The sequence below is a fragment of the Eretmochelys imbricata genome, chromosome 22, assembly GCF_965152235.1.
Source record: "Eretmochelys imbricata isolate rEreImb1 chromosome 22, rEreImb1.hap1, whole genome shotgun sequence".
NCBI classification, from domain to species: Eukaryota; Metazoa; Chordata; order Testudines; family Cheloniidae; genus Eretmochelys; species Eretmochelys imbricata.
This window is the reverse complement of record NC_135593.1, coordinates 10,639,722-10,656,583: the sequence shown is the minus strand read 5'-3', so window position 1 is coordinate 10,656,583 and position 16,862 is coordinate 10,639,722. Positions and strand designations below refer to the sequence as shown.

At 49.0% G+C, this 16,862-nt stretch overlaps 1 protein-coding gene across 1 annotated transcript in view; it reads left to right on the top strand.

Annotated features, from left to right (window-relative positions):
* IGSF9B (immunoglobulin superfamily member 9B) overlaps positions 1 to 16,862 on the top strand; it is a 68,265-nt gene that overhangs the window by 15,268 nt on the left and 36,135 nt on the right. Inside the window, exons 5-9 of the mRNA XM_077839637.1 lie at positions 1,252 to 1,369; positions 5,502 to 5,643; positions 5,994 to 6,139; positions 11,220 to 11,362; positions 16,242 to 16,382. Of these exons, the coding sequence (XP_077695763.1) occupies positions 1,252 to 1,369; positions 5,502 to 5,643; positions 5,994 to 6,139; positions 11,220 to 11,362; positions 16,242 to 16,382 (690 nt within the window). The remainder of the gene's footprint in view (positions 1 to 1,251; positions 1,370 to 5,501; positions 5,644 to 5,993; positions 6,140 to 11,219; positions 11,363 to 16,241; positions 16,383 to 16,862) is intronic.

Here is a 16,862-nt window from a genome sequence, read left to right as displayed (position 1 = left end):
GGGGGGGAAGGTGAAATGGGGATGGTAGGGGATGACCATTACACATCTCCTCCCCTGCTGAGTGCAGGCAGTTCCTCGCTAGGCAATCTCTCACCTGCCAGTGGTAATGGACGTGGATCGCTGCAGGGGTTGAGCAGCCCCCACTGCTGACAGGGAGGTGAGGAGGAGGAAGAAAGGCAGGGAAAGAAGCTGCTGCATAAACCGGGGAGAACGTAGTTAGTGGTGGTGAGCGCCAAGCAGCAGCCGCGAACGACGATGTCTCGGTCTTTTGTCTCAGCCCTGCCAGGGAAGGAGTCTGTGACTCTTCTACACAGGGACTCGAGTTGCTGTAAGCTAAAGTAATGGACTTGTTGGTTCAAATTCTCTGCAATGGAGTCAGTGGAGTTACACCTGCGGAGAGCTTGGCCCCTTAAGGACTAGTGAAAGGCACCTCGTTGATGGCCCTGGAGACAGATGTCCTGTTAATCCATGGGGGCAGGACTAGGCAGGCTTTTCCTCAGTTCTGCCCTGCCAATGCACCCAAGCCTTGCCTTAAGGAGATCACTTCTGGGAATGAGTGAGAGGCCAGCCTTCCTGGGAGACGGTATGGCCCCCTGGTTAGGGAAGGGGGCTGGGAGTCAGGCCGTGTTCCCAGTTCAGTCTCTATCACTGTGTGACCTTGAGCAAGTCACTGGGCCTCAGTTTCCCTAGCAGTGCCACGGGGGTAATGAGTAGGCCCCCTTTGTGAAGTGCTTTCCGGGTATCCGGATGGAAAGGCCGACGGAAGCGTTCGAGCTGACGATGTCCTCAGCCAGGGGCACCACTTCAGCACAGGCCTCTAACTCATCGCTGCGACAGCATGACGTTGGCTTGGCAGATGGGAAGGACTCAGTGCCATGGGGTCAGAAAACCTGCTCTGAACATGTGCAAGGCAATGGTGAGATCAGCTCTTCTAATGGCCTAGGGAGAGGGGAGCCTGCCGTGCAGATAGCTTTGGTCCCTCCATACTGATCTATCAATGGACCTTAGCCCAGACCTTACTCAGTCCTGGCCTCCTGCAACCTCTCCTCACCTGTGCATTGCTGAAGGCAGGGAAATTCAAAAGAGAGAATTCTGAACAGCCAACAGTGAGTGTGTGCAGGGGCGTGGGTGACCATGTGGATTAGCGCACCGTTGTGAGGCTCTAGGATGGGGGTATGAGGTGGATGCTGTGAGTGGGCTTTAGCATGAGTGCTCATGTGTGCTGATGTGTCTCCCTTGTTCTTGGTCCAGGTGAGCGATGGGAGTCTGACTGTCGTGTCCGTCAGTCGGGAAGACAGAGGCGCGTACACCTGCCGAGCTTACAGCATCCAAGGGGAGGCTGTGCACACCACTCGCCTGCTCGTACAAGGTAATTCCTCTCATGGGAAGCTCCTTGTGGGATTCCCAGCACCGTGCTACAACCACGCTTAGCTTTGCAATGAGGGCATCTCCAGACAGCTGGGCAGAGAATGGAGAGCCCTTAGAATTGGCACTGGAGAGCCTTGTCGGTTACTGACTGGCTGCAGGAATAATGGGAGTTTAAACCAGCCAGTCATATGCTGCCAGGGAAAGCCCATCCATCAGCATTGCTCGTATATGCGGTCGGGGGAAATGATCGCGTTCAGCTGCCTGTTGCTGATACAGAGAGAGATTCTGGTGGCAGCACGTGACTTTTTTTTTCTTTTCTTCCCCCCTCGAGGCTGAAGAGGACTATAGCAGCCAGCAGGAAAGCAGGGCTTTGTTCTTGGCTTTGCATCAGTCTTTTAGGGGTATTCCACGTGATCCAATGTACAGCAGCATGAGCTAGTGGTTAGAGCAGGGGATTGGGAGTCAGGACTTCTGGGTTTTATTCCAGGTTCTGTTGCTGACTCACTCACAAGTGCGAGTCGTGCTCTCTCTCAGCTTCGCTATCTATGAAACGGGGAGTTTTTACCTCTCACTGGGGTTGTGAAGCTTAATGTTTGTAAAGCGCTTAGAGATCCGAAGCTTAAAACTCCATGGAAATGCCAAATGTTTTGAGCTCTACTGGGGAAAAGTGCTATATAAGAGCTTAGGTATTATTATTATTTATCATCCATCATCCTATGCAATCCACTATATTATTAAGCACTTGTATTCCTCAGACAGCTTGGGCCTCGTTGCACTAGGTGCAGTACATACACCTGATAAATGATAGCCCCTTCTCTGCTGTCTAGGCCTGTATAAAATAAGGCATGTGTCATCCAGCCTGGTGTACTCAGGGAGTAGTGTATGTAGCATCTTCCGCTCAAGGGCTGTGAGGGGAGTATGCAGCTCTGGTGTAGGGACTGACTTGGCCCGTTGTCCGACCCATGCAGCCTCTTGCAAGAGAGACGTGGCCTCCTCCCAACTGTCCATTAAAAATGCCATCAATAAATAAACGAGGAAATTAAGCCCAAACCCCAGATGTTTAAATAACATTACAGGCTGCCAGCTCTACTGACCAAAGCAAGGAATGCGACCTGAGGGCTGTCGCACCATCCTACAATATACGCAGGAGAATAGTGGCAGCAGGACCTGTCCTGGGCCTCGAGGGACATGTCTCATGCTGATTCTGAGGTTGCATATACCCATGTCTTCCCTCCCTTTGCTCAGCAGACGTCCTCTGAACTATACTGCGCTTAGAGAGGGCGGTTCTGTGGCAGAGCACGATACTGCATCTGCCCCAAACCCTTTTGGGAGGTGGTGTGTTGAAGTGCATAAGGTGCCAGGCTGAGCACCAGGAGACTGTGCTTCTGGTTCTTTCACTGACACCCTGTTTGATCACCCCCTCCCTGTGCCTCAGTTTCCCTGCTTAGAAATGGGGATAACGATACTTGGCTGATTTTCTAAACTGCTTTCAGGCCTATGGCTGAGAAATGTAATGTGGTGGAGGAGGAGATGAGGAAAGAAATGTCCTAAGAAGCGTAGTCAGCATGATCCAAAACTGATTCTACCAGGTTTGATGGTGTCCAAGTCAGGACTCTCCCACAAATATTTGTTTTGGTGGCAACTTGTCCAGACATTGCATGACACACCTGCAGCTCTTCATCTGTGATTTGGCTTTATTTAAAGGGGGGAGTTATTTTTTTTGATGGGGAATGTGAAATAGCTCTAATTGTACCATAAAGCATCTAAAACCCCATCGTTTATGGGGGAGCAAGCAGTGCCCACCACTTTCCCTTTAAACCTTTGTGTAACATGCAGAACCTTATGTTAGGTCAGTCAGGCTTCCAAGCATGACAGTGGATTCATGCTGCTGTCTGGATTAGCTCTGCTGATAGTGTGGTCTATGGAGCATTTGCTGGGGGTCTGTGATGAGCCAGCTGGTCACGTGGTGCTGGCTTCTCATTCGCAGCTGTTAAAATTGCATTAGAAGAAGCTAAAGATACGTAAATATTTGGTTTCCAGAAGCAATTGCCACAGGGATGCCACGTGATCGCCAGGGAGCGAGATGAGCCACTCCCACATAGAGGCATGGCTCAGACATCCACTAGACAATCTCCCTTAAGCTGTGATCCACAAGATGAAAATGTTTGCGAGCCCCCTGTTTCAGTCTGCGAATCCCTGTCTGTGGGGATGTGGCATTGTGGGACTCCAGTCATCCCTTCTCTGATGGGTCTACACCCCTTTTTATTAATAAACAGGGTCGGGCTGTCACCCCAGAGGAGCCCAGAGCCCCTTTCAGACTGTACGCATGTGTGAGAATTCAGGACATACATCTGCTGTGTTAGCACCTAATGGTTCTGCATCCCATGTATACTAAAGCAAAATCCGCTTAATTGGGGCACCCCAGGGAATGGCCTGTCTCTTGGATTAAGCGGCTGTTCCGATTAACAGAGAGGCTCTGATGATTTTTTAAGAAGTGTGGGAAGACTTGCAAAACACCAGAAAATGCTGTACAGAATAAAGATGACACCTGCTGGGTCTCGTCTTCCTTGCAGCCCTGCTTCCTCTCCCTCTATAAATCTTTTACTTGGTCAATTTCTGCCGCAAGATAAGGGAGCTTAGCATTTCACACCTATTGAAGCACTTAATAGTGCTCTGCACTTTTACGCTCTTTCCCATCGTCAAAGCACTTTGCAGACATTAACTAACTAATCCACATAGGTTTCAGAGTAACAGCCGTGTTAGTCTGTATTCGCAAAAAGAAAAGGAGGACTTGTGGCACCTTGGAGACTAACCAATTTATTTGAGCATAAGCTTTCGTGAACTACAGCTCACTTCATCGGATGCATCCAATGAAGTGAGCTGTAGCTCACGAAAGCTTATGCTCAAATAAATTGGTTAGTCTCTAAGGTGCCACAAGTACTCCTTTTCTTCTTTCTTCTTAATCCACATAGCATTCCTGGCAGGTTGCTCCTGCCCTCCTGTTGTTTTACCCATGGGCCATGTCTACGCTGGGCAAATGCCTCCTGTTAGGAAATGTTAGCTGCCATAGACAGGGACAAGTTTGTGTATCTGGTTGTTTTGTTTCCTTCCAGCATAGACGGAGTGGAGGAAGGAATCTGAGATGAAGTGACTTGCCCAAGGTCAACTAGGAAGCCAGTGGCAAAGCTGGAAATGAACCTAGGAAACTTGACTCCCAGTCTTCCTTGCTTTAACCTCTAAAGAGCACATACTACCATAGCTGCGAATAAAACCCAGGAGCCCTGATTCCTGGACCTCACTACTGAGTAACCGTCTCTCACCACAGATGGTGTTAAAAACCACTGTGCTGATTCCTGGAAAGAGGGTGAAGGAGAGGAGACAGCTCCGGGGTGAGCTCAGTGAATGGAGAGGTTAACGGAGGGTGCCGTGCGTGTTGTGTTAGTGTGGTTGGCCTGGTGACAGCAGCAGGATGGGTGCCAGCCTGGATGACATTGGCAGAGGGTGCTTTGTTAAGCAGTCTGTATTCCCTGCTGCCCTCCCCCATCCCCTCTCCTTTCTTCCATTCCTTCCCCTCTCCCCTGCCAAGGGGGATCTTAGAGACTGAATATTGAGCGTCTGTTTCATGCACTGAGCTCTCCCTGTGGGACTGATTAAAACTGCCCTTTGCGGGGGGAGTTTGAGGGAAGGATGCTGGAGACTAGCTAGCTGGAAGCTCTGTCTTCCCATCTAGACCAAGGTCGGGGCTTATGCTGCTCTGGAGTCTAACCCTGTTCTGGTCCCCACTACTCCCCTTTTTGCTGCGCCTGCATGATCCTCTTACAGCACTCCCTGTGTGCCTTAAACGGACAGAGCCCTCTGCTAGGGTAGTGCTGGGCACCCATTAATCCCTCTCTCCCAGAGGGCCTTGGCTTATCAGAATTGCCCCAGTGCGAAGAGCTAGTTGTGTTTTGGTAGAGGCTCTGGGTTGAAGGCCAGTCTTGTGGGAGCCAGGCCAACTGAATGCATGGAGATGCTTACAGGTGTCTGGACCTTGTGTGCTAGGGGGAAGAGATGCTCCCTCTTCCCTGAGAGGCTGTTTATGGCCGGAGCTTTTCGGCGGCTGAGGTAACTGGTTTTCTCGTGCTCTTCCTCAGGACCCCCGTTCATCGTTTCCCCTCCAGAGAACATCACCGTCAACATCTCCCAGGATGCCCTGTTCACCTGCCAGGCCGAGGCATATCCAGGGAACATGACCTACACCTGGTACTGGGAGGAGGAGAACGTCTACTTCAAGAAGTAAGCTCGGCTCTCGGCCCCATGGTCCATGCTGGGAGGAGCACCTCTCGTCGCAGAGCCGTTCTCTCTGTCTCTCAGTAAAGGAAGGGGTCTGCTGTTCCAGAGATCCCCTCAGTCCCACAGGGAATCGGGATACTCTCCCAGCACTGCGCCTCTGGCCCCCACCCTGGGTTAGTGCACCCATCCAGGCAGCTCTGCTGCCCTTGGGGTTGCCCTGACAGCTCCCTGCGGCCAGCTCGGAGAGCCGCTCCCTTCCCTGGAAGAGGGGAAACTCTGTGCTGACTCCTCATTCCAGTTCTCTCCCTACCCTTTTACCCATCTTTTCCCTTCTGTTTTCTCACCCCCTGCAGTGACCTGAAACTGAGGGTCCGGATCCTGATTGATGGGACGCTGATCATCTTCCGTGTCAAACCAGACGATGCTGGGAAATACACTTGCATTCCTAGCAACAGCCTTGGCCGCTCACCATCGGCCTCCGCCTACCTGACAGTGCAGTGTGAGTGGAGATGGTGGGGCAGGGAGGCCTGCAGGATCTAAGGACCATACCTGCCATGGGAAGAAGATGGCTTTGATCATGTCATTGTCCCAATCCTGCCTAGAGGCCCAGTGTAACCTTTAGGGTTACTGTGACGTGACAGCAACATATGGAGTGAGGTGGAGGGGAATAAAATCTCACTAGATTATTGGGTCTGATGAGACTAGGCTGGCTGGTGTAGTGTGTGGGTTCATTACTTTGTTTAATGCAATGGTACCTGGCATTTGCCATAATGAATCAGACAATTGATGCATCAAGTACAGTATGCTGTCAGTAGCTGATATTTCAGAGGAAGATGAATACCCTGCTCCCAGCTAACAGCTTGATGCCATGCAGGGTGGGTAGGATTCTTTCCTTGCCTAGGTGCCCATCGCCTGTTAGCATCCACAATGTGGAAGACGTTTTCAAAACACCCTGTCCCTGCTCGCCCTGAAGCATAACATTTGACCTGTCTTTATTCCAAAGTTTTTGCACCCTAACCAAAGGTAAGGAAATGCTAGCATACGCTCACATAAAAAATACCCCAAACCTTCCATGCAGGGTCCTCGGACCCGGATTCACCACAGCCCTGCCTCTTGTCCCGGCACTTACCGCACTGCAAAGTGCAGGTAAAATAGTATTCGATCAGGAAGTTAGAGATTGCACCCACTCTGTGCTGGCATAAATGATTGCACCTTGTACAGTCTAGCTGTGGTCTGGGATGTTGCTATCTGTGGGCGGGGAGAGAGAGAGTGTGTAGAACCACTGCGAATGTCTGTCCTGGGCAATGCTGTGTAGATCTAATTCACTGGGGTCAGATATGATGGTGATGGGCCTTACTGAAATGCCTAAGACTGATAGATGGGATTGTGCTCCTTTTTAATGTGTCTGGGTGCAAAGATTACTATTGGTTCCAAACTCTCCAGCCTTTTGAATGCCAGCCAGAGTATCGGACTAGGCTGCTGATGGCTGTGAACGCTAATAATAGTGTGTCTTGATTATCAGTTGTATTCCGTCTTGTTCTGTGTGGGAAGTAGGGCCGTGACTGTGTGTGTGTGTGTGTGCACGCTTATATTTTTATGCATAATTATAAAAACCTGTTAATGCTGCCTTGTCTTCCGGGTGTGTTGGCATCCTGAAAACATTAAATACAAAGCAGTAACTGATCTAAATAAATTGAAGAGAGATGGACTCTGGAAAGGAATGTTATTCCCAATGTCTTCACATTTAGCATGCCTCCCCTCCTACGGCTTTCTGTGGTAAGGGTCCAAATGACTGTTGCTTACAAGAGTGATGCTGGAGGCAGTGTGGCCTAGTGGATGAAGCACTGGCCTGGTACTCAGGAGACCTGCGTGCTATTCCCAGTTTGGCCCTGGCATGCTCGGTGATCTTGGGCAAGTCAGTTCTCCACTCTGTACCTCAGTTTCCCCGTTAGTAAAATGGGGCGAGTGATACTGACCTCCTGTGTGAACTGTTTTCAGATGCACTGATGAAAGGTGCTGTAGAAGAGCTAGGTTCTTTTGAGTTGATTTGGCCTGTTTCTATAGAAGACTATAGCATTTGATTTTATAAGGGGAGGCAAAAGTCTGAACAAACCGATGGGCCTTAGGCTTTCTCTTGAAGGCCAATAGACTCAGGCTATGGATGGATAATTAGTAAACATGCATTAAGGAGCTGGGAGACCTAAGAAGCCAGTTCCTTCTCTTGTATGAAATCACAGAGAAGCAAAGTCCAGAGCCAGGGAACTGTCCCCAGGAAGTGCCCTGTTCAAAAGGATGCAAGTTTAGGGACTGCTTACAGAGGCATCTGGGTGGACCTCAGCTTTTGGGAAGGTATACTGCTTCACACCATCAAATCTGTCCTGCCACTGATCCAAACCTCACTGCAAGGCTCATAACCATCAGAAGCCGCCCCTGGAGAGCAGGCATACAAAGGTGGGGTTTGCACACCTTTTTCTTTCACCTGGGTCCTGGAGATGTGGAGAGGGCTTTTTATACCTTGTCATTTAAAGCTCCAAGGCCTGCTTGGCGTCCCTTCACAATAATCCAGTTCCTTGGTTGGAATAAACACCTGTGCTTTTATCCTTGTTCTGGGATCTTTGCTAATGCGCTGTGAGCTAGAGCGCCTCATTTTCACACGGGTCAACTTTCTTCCACTGAAAGAGAACTATTTTTTGGAAGTAAATTTAGTGCTGGTGAAAGGTGCCAGATCGGTGGCCTTGGAGAATGCAATCCTTTCTCCCTCCTTACCTAGCAGATCTGGGGCAGTGTCAGCACAAACTTCCCATACGCTGTTCAGTCAGGGAGCTTCATCTCTCATCTGGAAGGATCAACTTTAAGATTGGCGGGGAGAGTAGGTGGGGAATTTGGTCTCCAGGGCCCATTAAGTCCTTAGCCTCTCTGCCAAGATTCCTCAACAAGAGGCGTGGGTGGGCAATTATCCTGGTGGTCACTTCTCTGTTAGACTCTGGACTGAAACCACCGACTTGTTTCACACAAGCCACCGTTGCAGCTGTTTGATGGGAACAGCTTTTGGTTGTTACTGAACCTGGCTGGATTTCAGCCAGTGACCTGGAAGTGAAAGGCTCTGTAGGCCATTACTGATCCCTGGAGCTGTCCAGTCTTGTTGATTACATTTCCTAAGACATGATGTTAAACTAGGTGGGAATAAAGCAAGTTGCATATGATGAACTACTTTCTAATCTGGGTTACCATGCGGCTACCACAGTCACGTGGCCTTGGTAACTCCTGGCTGGATATTAGCAGTTTGGAGGGAGTGATTGGATTTAAAAATGTCAGATAGTGAGCCTGTGGAATAAAAACACCTTCAGCAGCCCCATGTTCCCCTGCTTCACATATGTGCACCCAGATTCCTGCAAATATCAGTACCGAATGGCCCCAGGACGCAGCCAAAAAGCAATAATGTAAGATTCTTGTATGGATTTTAATAATTCAGTTTCCAGCCTTTAATATCTCTGCAGTTCTCTCGTTTTTGTTTTTCCCCTCTAGCCGGCCATCAAATCTGGAGATGGGGAAGGAAGGAAACTAACAAACCCCGCCCCAAAACCCAACTAGCAAGGATTCATTCTTTCCCATTGACTTGTTCATGTTCCCATCAATCTTAGAATGAAGCTTTCCTGCCTTCCCCCAGTCCCTGACAATGGCAGGGTAGTCCCACCACTTTGTGCTTGTCTTGGGAAATTACTGACACCCTCTAAGACTTTTTTCCTCTCTATGTAATGTTTGGGGGGCAGGGGAGGAACTGGAAATTAAGCAAGTGATTGGGTTGCTAGACCAGCAAAAGGAGAAGGGGGGGAGGGAGGGGAAATGATATTCCCTCTTTTCATATGCATATACTGTGGGTGGGAGTTACATGTAGCTAAGTAGCACCTGGGGATTGTAATTTGATGTTGGGAAACTGTGTTTGTGCCCTTGGCTATATCACCTTTTCAAGGGGAACGCCTTTTCCTTCCAGGTGCTTTCAATTGAGGAGCTCTCCGATCTTGCCCCTCTCTTTACCCCCTCAAATAGGGGCCTCCTGGCTGTTGCCCTTTTTTCTCTTCCTTCCCCAGTGGTTCATGCTCTTTCAACCCTTGTGTATTTTCTTCATGAGCTATTTCCAAGTTGCATGGGTTTTGTGGATCTGTGAAATGAATGGTGTAAATACCTATCCCTTCAATATGGTGGGCAGAAACGGGGGTTTGACAACCTGTGGCTCCCAGCTTGCCTCACCACCTCTGTTAAAATATTGGAGTCACTAGCTAGCCGTTGGCTTTGAATTAATTGTTGCTGTGATTTGACATGCAGAAGCAAAACAGGGCATAACCCAGGATTATCTTTGTTTTGTGGTGTTTCCTTTGCATGCCACCTCTAGCTGGATTACCCATGCTGCTACTGTGCTCTGTGTGTGTTTACCTCCCTGTGTTCTCTGGGGAGTACCCTTGACGCTAGGGCTTGCTCCGCTTCCTCGATCCAACAGTGTACTGAGTTGCAGAGCCTGAGGGGTTGAGGTTGAGTGAGAAGGAGCTTAGGTTTTGCAGGAGAGGGAGTGTTGTAATGGTGCCGTGAGGACACTTGTAATTACGTTGCACGTGTATTTTTTCTTTTAACGATAATTGTACATGGGCCTGCAGCTTCAGGTAGGGAGGTCGAAGTGAAATGCTTTGAGTAGGTAAAGCTTAATAGAAATTCTAAATATTTTTAATGGATTCGGAGAGGATAATGGAACTATAAGGATAATGGTCTTCCAGGGCCAGAGGGTAATGGATGCTGCAGAGTTAGCATTTAGGCTTGGAACTCATAATGATGACCTTGACCCTTCCAAACCAAGGTACAGTGACGAGCATATAGTGGGGTGCCCAAAATTACTGGTCCTCTGAGCCGCATACGACAGTCTTCAATAGTTCGAGAACTGGGGTGTGCCTGCTGAGGCTTGGGGTTTCAGCCCCGCGGGAGGTGCGCCCTGTGCACCTCCCTCTCTGCTGGGCAGAAGCCAGAGATGATGTGCGGGGGAAGGAAGGAATGCCGCCACAGATTTTTGCTGCGGTTTGCTGGCCCTGCTTGGTTACATGGTGCCGCTAGGTCCCCTCCCTGCATGTCAGCTGCTGGGAGCTGCGGCCATGGGGAGAAGCAGTGGCCGACAGTTGGGAGCTGCAGGGAGAGCTGCTCCGTCTCCTGCAGAGCTAAAGCAGCAGCCCCTCCCAGCTGTTTGCTGCTGCCTCTCCATGGGGAGTGAACACCAGGGAGCTGCAAGGAGGGGCTGCTAAGGGTAAGAAAGGGTGGGGGGGGGTGACTCAAGCCATTGGGGTGGGCCGAACCTTTACATTGTGTGCCCCACCCCCCAGCAGGCACTAGTCTTCTCTGGCAGAAGCCCCTAGGCCCACCACCCTGTTGTAGGGCAGAAGCCCTGTGCTCCTTCCCACTCCCCAGTCTGGTAGGCGGAGAATGGGGGCTCTGCGAGCTTCACTTGAACTGTAAAAGAGCTGCATGCGGCTCGTGAGCAGCGGATAGGCGGGAAACGAAGGGCAAGATTATTCAAAATAACTTCCTACTCCTCCACCCAGATCCCGCCCGTGTGGTGAACATGCCACCCATCCTGTATGTTCCCATTGGGATACATGGCTACATCCGCTGTCCGGTGGAGGCGGAACCGCCAGTCACCTTCGTCAAGTGGAACAAAGACGGACGCCCCCTGCGAGTCGAAAAGGTAAAGTTGTGTCTGGGCGAAGACAAACGGGGCTATTGTGGAAGGAGAAATGGGGGACGCATCAAATGGTGACGCCATAGGGCGCGACGGGGAAGGGTCCGGCTGCATGCCGCCATTGGTCTGGAGTCGATGGGGGCAGGCAGGCATGTCACTGGGAGCTGTGCGGGAAGGCTCAGCCATCATAGCAGGGGAGATAAGTCCCCAGTTCGGTCTCTGCTTACCAACTTGACCGGTCCGCTTGAGGACAGGCAAAATTATAACAGCCTGTCAGCCCATGAAATACTCCCTCGTACCCTTCACTACCCGCGCACCTCACGCATACGTGGGGTCAGCCATTCTCTCTCTCCCTCTCCTTTCCCTTCCTCCTCCTCCTCCCCCAAGCTGCTGCCATGGTTGCCTCTGCTGTGCTGCAGGGGCAGGAGACCAGAGACGGCTTCTTCCACCTGCCTCTGTAGGGGGCTTTGAGGGCTGCCCGTGGCAGCAGCAGGCTCCCCATGCTGAGAGAGCACTGGAAGGAGGAAAGCGCCAGGGGAACTAGAGAGGACTGAGGGGGACACAACCTGGGCTGGCCTTCAACCTTGTTCCCCTTCTCCAAGCTCTGTGCGGTGGTTGGTTGGCCGACAGGGAGCTGGTCAGGCCAGGGCACCACAGGGACCCAGTGGGAGAGGTTGTGGCACCTGGTTCAGAGTGGGCCAGTCAGGTGGGGATGTTGTTGGGATCAGGGGCCAAGGTGCCAAAAGCATGTGGCAGTGGAAGTCTGCTTGTGGGAGGAGCTGCCTGTTCTTTCGTGGCCCGGAGATAGGGACCATCATACAAACGTGCTTAGAGTACGACTGTGTTGCAAAAAAAAACCCAAACCAAAACCCATGGCAGCGAGTCTTGGGGCCTGGGTCAGCTGGCTCAGGTTTGCAGGGCTGTGCTATGGAGCTAAAAATAGCAGTGTTGACATTTTCCCTTGGCCTGCAGCTCTGTAACATGTGGAGGCGGGTGGGGTCTTGGAGCCTGAGTTCCAGCCTGAGCGGGAGCATCTACACGGCTATTTTTAGCCCTGTAGGTGAGCCCAACTCATTGAAATGCCCAGATTGCCTATTCCCCTTGTTCGTGGTTATTTTAAAAATCAAGCTGGGTATGAAGGGCTCAATCCAGAAAAGCTCTTAAGAACCTGCTTCACTGGGCTGCTCCATGGGGCTTAAAGGTAAGCAGGTGCTCAAGTGCTTTGCTGGATTGGGACCACAATGCTCAGCACCTTTCAGGATTGAGCCCTGAGCTGCTGGTATTTAGCACCTCCCAGAGCCCACTTCTTTGTACATGTCCCAACCTCCTCCCACTGTTGTATTCCCTTCTCAGTTAAACAGAAGGTGCCAGCATCCTGCCCCAGAACAAATCTCAGTGCTATGCACTGCAAAAGGCAGACACATGATATTTTTAACAGAGGACCTGAAGGAGAACTCTGCCATTTGTGCTGAGTGCCAGGGCTCTCAACTCTCTGACACGTACAGGGTGATGCCCACAGAGTCATTCTGCCACTTGGCCTTCTTCACCTGGAGGATGATCAGGGCCCATATTTCCTAGAGCCTCCATCCCTAGAAGACTGGGTGTAGTGTAGAGTAGGAGGGAGAAGTGAGGGTGGGAATAAACTTGGCCAGAGAGAGGGAAGAAATGCTGAGTTGAGACGGGGAGGGAAGAGGTGTGGTCTGTCTCAAAGGCTGCAGAGGAAAACTCTTTTTAACAATTACAAAGTGTTTTTTACTTGAAGAAACCCCAGCAAGCTGGAGAAAGAGAAGCAGAATGAAGGGAAGAAGTAGGGGAAAGGAACTTGTGTCTGGCTTTCTAGAAGGCATGTGAATTTGACTTAATGGTTTGGTTCTTCCTCGCAGTAACCCCTCTTCCACTGAAAAAGTATGCCCTCCTGTGGATGCGGGGATGGGTAATCTTCTTCCGTCTCACTCACCCCCCTGTGGGTGTTTATAGCCACCCCCTGCTTTCTTTTGCCAATATTGGCAGGCTTAGGGGCAGCTCTTTGTAAATCCACCTTTCCCACCAGGAGGGGGGCGAGGAGGGGGAACCCTGGACTTCATGTGCCAGTTAAACTTGTCATACCATGGAGTCTTCGGCCTAGGTTCTCATATGGCTCCTGTTGGTGCAGTATCTAAACCTCACGAACCTAATGCCAGCATTGCTGTTAAAGTGACCACTTTGGCGACTCAGGGTTTTATGGGAGGCTGATGTTAAAAGCCCATTTAAAGAGTCTCCATCTGCTATGCTCTTGGTATAATGATCTGAGCAAGGACTTCAGGCCTTTAATATTTAAACTAAACATTCAATATTTAAAGTTTTGTTTAAATATTAAAGGGTTTAAAGTTTTTGTTCTGACTGTTCAAACCAGGGATCGTAGCGGATCTAGAACATGGCCTGTCATCTCCGGTATCAGCCACCCATGGCATGGGTATCTCAGATGTGATTTCGATAAGATGGCTGCTGTCAGCTGGAGGAAATTCAGAAGTTCCAGTTGTGAATATAAACTTTTGCCCCATTTATTCTTTGGGGAAAGGTTTCCTTTCAATTTCTTTGTCTGAGTTATCTAGACCATATCTATCTCATACTTTGTCCTGCCATGAGTGCAGGGGACTGGACTAGATGACCTCTCGAGGTCCCTTCCAGTCCTATGATAACTTTTCACCCTCCTTGTCCCCTTTAACCTGGGCACTGCATGCATTTCAAGACCAGAAAAAAGGGGTGGTGGGAGGTCCTGTATCAGTAGCCCTGGAGACAGGCATCCATTGTCCACAGCACAGGAGCTGCCCGTGCCAATACCCACCCCCCATATTGCCTCAACCCTGCCCTGTTGGGTCCACTGCTAGGTTTCAGAGAGGAGTTCAGTTTCTCTGGCGCATTGAGTCCTTGACCTCTCCAAGGAGAATAAAAAAGGCCCAGTTGTGCTGATGACTTTTTTCTAATGGGGATACAAAAGAGAATGGACTGGGACCCCCACCAATTCATCTGCTGATAGTAATGACTTCTGAACACTATTGAGCTGGGTAGTGTATTTGAATTAGTGCCCCCGGCTAAGTATTCCATACCCCATTACCAGGGCCCTGTGCCAACGACTTTCCCTATAGCAATAGATTTATACCATTCAGATAGATCCATTATAACTAGCCATCACAGCTGGTAGTCTCAAAATGATTACAAACATTTTTAAAGCTGTATTTAAAACCCACTATGTTCAGAAGAGACTCTTTCCTGTGGATGAAATCACAACGAAAGTAACCCTTGTTCTGTGTGTGATTCTAAGTGTCTCTTTAGATTGTAAATTCCTGGAGGTAGGGACATTGCCACTTTGTTTTCCTTTTAAAACCGTTGTTTCAGATATCTCATGTTTGTAAAACACTTGAGATGCTATGTTACTTCAGGAGATTTTTTTCAAAGTAGTTTGGGGGGATTTAGATACTTTACCTTAAACATAATGGAAGGTGTGTATCAAAATCTCAGCCATAGCCTGTACACAGCAAATAGGCAAAAGCAAAATGATGGGATTAACCATTTCAATGCCACTTGACACCAAGCACCTGGCGTAAACCTGGTTATATTCCAGAGAGATGTTAGTTTAGTAAAAAACACATCTGCTTTTGGCTGCAGCATGGTTGACGAAATTGGTTTCAGCAGCTGTCACGTTAAGTTCAAACTCTGTGTCTCTCCCCACTGCTGAGGAGCTGAATCAGCATTTTGTGGAGTGTTGGAAGAATTTCAGAGTAGCAGCAGCAGCAACATGAAGAATGAAAAGAATTTGTTCAAATGACGTCTTGAGTGGGCTTCGTGATGCGGTACAAATCTTGAAATGGCAGCAATGTTGTTTAGGGTGGTTGAGGAGGAAGGACCAGGAGTAATGGCATGAAATTGAGCAAAAGAAAACTCAAGCTGAACATCAGGAGGAAGTAACTTCCTGAGATCAAGATTGGGTAGGGTTTGGAGTACTCTTCCCGGAAGAAGTGCTGACACTTTTATTGCTTGGAACAATAGAAACTAGATTGGATAAAATCTATTCACCAGCGAATTAGACAGCAATCCCGCCTTGGTGCCTGGGATGATGGCCTTGGTGGGCCTGATTACAGTACAGGTGTTCTCCATCTCTGAAGAGAGGATGTCACACTGCAAATAAAATTGAACCTCTTAATGAGACCATTTTTGCCTCTGCTTTGTGGAGGTAGGAAGCTATAGAGGGTAAGGAGCTCTGGAATGCTTTGAAGAACAGTGTGCACCATGTGGACGTTCCATTGCTCCTAAAGGTGTTTTTTATGCTTGGAGTAGCCTTGCTTTGTGGCTGACTCGAGAAGGAATGTGTTGATTCATAGATTTTTTTTTTTTTTTTTTTTTTTGAAGCCCAGAAGGGAGACCATTATACTAATCTAGTCCGAATGGGCCAGAAGAAACTATTCTAATTATCTGGTTGACATCTTCTTGGGTGTTTCATAATCTAGAGAGATTCAAGGAGTTGAAAAAGAAAAGTTTTGGAGTTTATGGAGTTAGAAACTCTGCAACCAAGGAACGGAGGTTCTAACTCCTGACCATGAAAGTCCCATTTGTCTGGCCTGCAAAGGGGATCCCATCTGTGATATGGAGCTGTCATTAGCAGCTGTGCTGTATTTGAAGGTGTTGCAAGGTGAGAGCAGAAAAGGGAATAAAGGGTCTCAGACAATACACAGGATCTCCAGCCCAGAAATTACAGTGACTTGTTACTACAAATAAACTTGAGAATGGATTAAGATTTGGACATCTCGCAGAAGCATTGAAGACCACGTTCAGGGGATATTTTGGGACCATGGATAAGCGATAACTACTCTTGGTCTTGTGGTAACTCCCATCTCTCTTGGCCTTCCAGTATTCTGGCTGGAACCTGCTGGAAGACGGGTCAATCCGAATAGAGGAGGTAACAGAGGAAGCTCTCGGCACTTATACCTGTGTGCCTTATAACGCCCTGGGTACGATGGGCCAGTCCCCTGCTGCCCGACTGGTACTGAAGGTAACATACCCATTTGATTCCTTGCTATCAGAAAACTTTCAGTAGTTTCTTTAATGATGGCATTATCATGCCAAAGAAAAGTTCTCTGGGGCGTTGCTGGGGATTGGAGTACATGCATGTATTTTATAAAAATCAGGATGGATAAAAATTATGATTTAAAAAAAATGAATTTTTTATATTGAAATGATTTTTTTTAAAAGTACATGTCACTAGTTCTTTCCATTGTACAGTCTTTAATTGCTGCAATGGATGGCTTGTACTTGTTTGTTTAGCTAGCTTTCGAATAGTTATAAGTTTCAGATTTTTACATAGCCTTTTTTTCTACGAGGAAGTTTCATACTTCACGTGCTCATGTGTGCTGAAAGAAGTAAGTGCGGGCCCTCAGTAATGGTCACACTGTGTGGAAAAACACAAGCTCAAAAGCAAAATTGATTAGCAAATAGCCTGTGTTAGATTTGTGACCAACACTACCTTCCTATA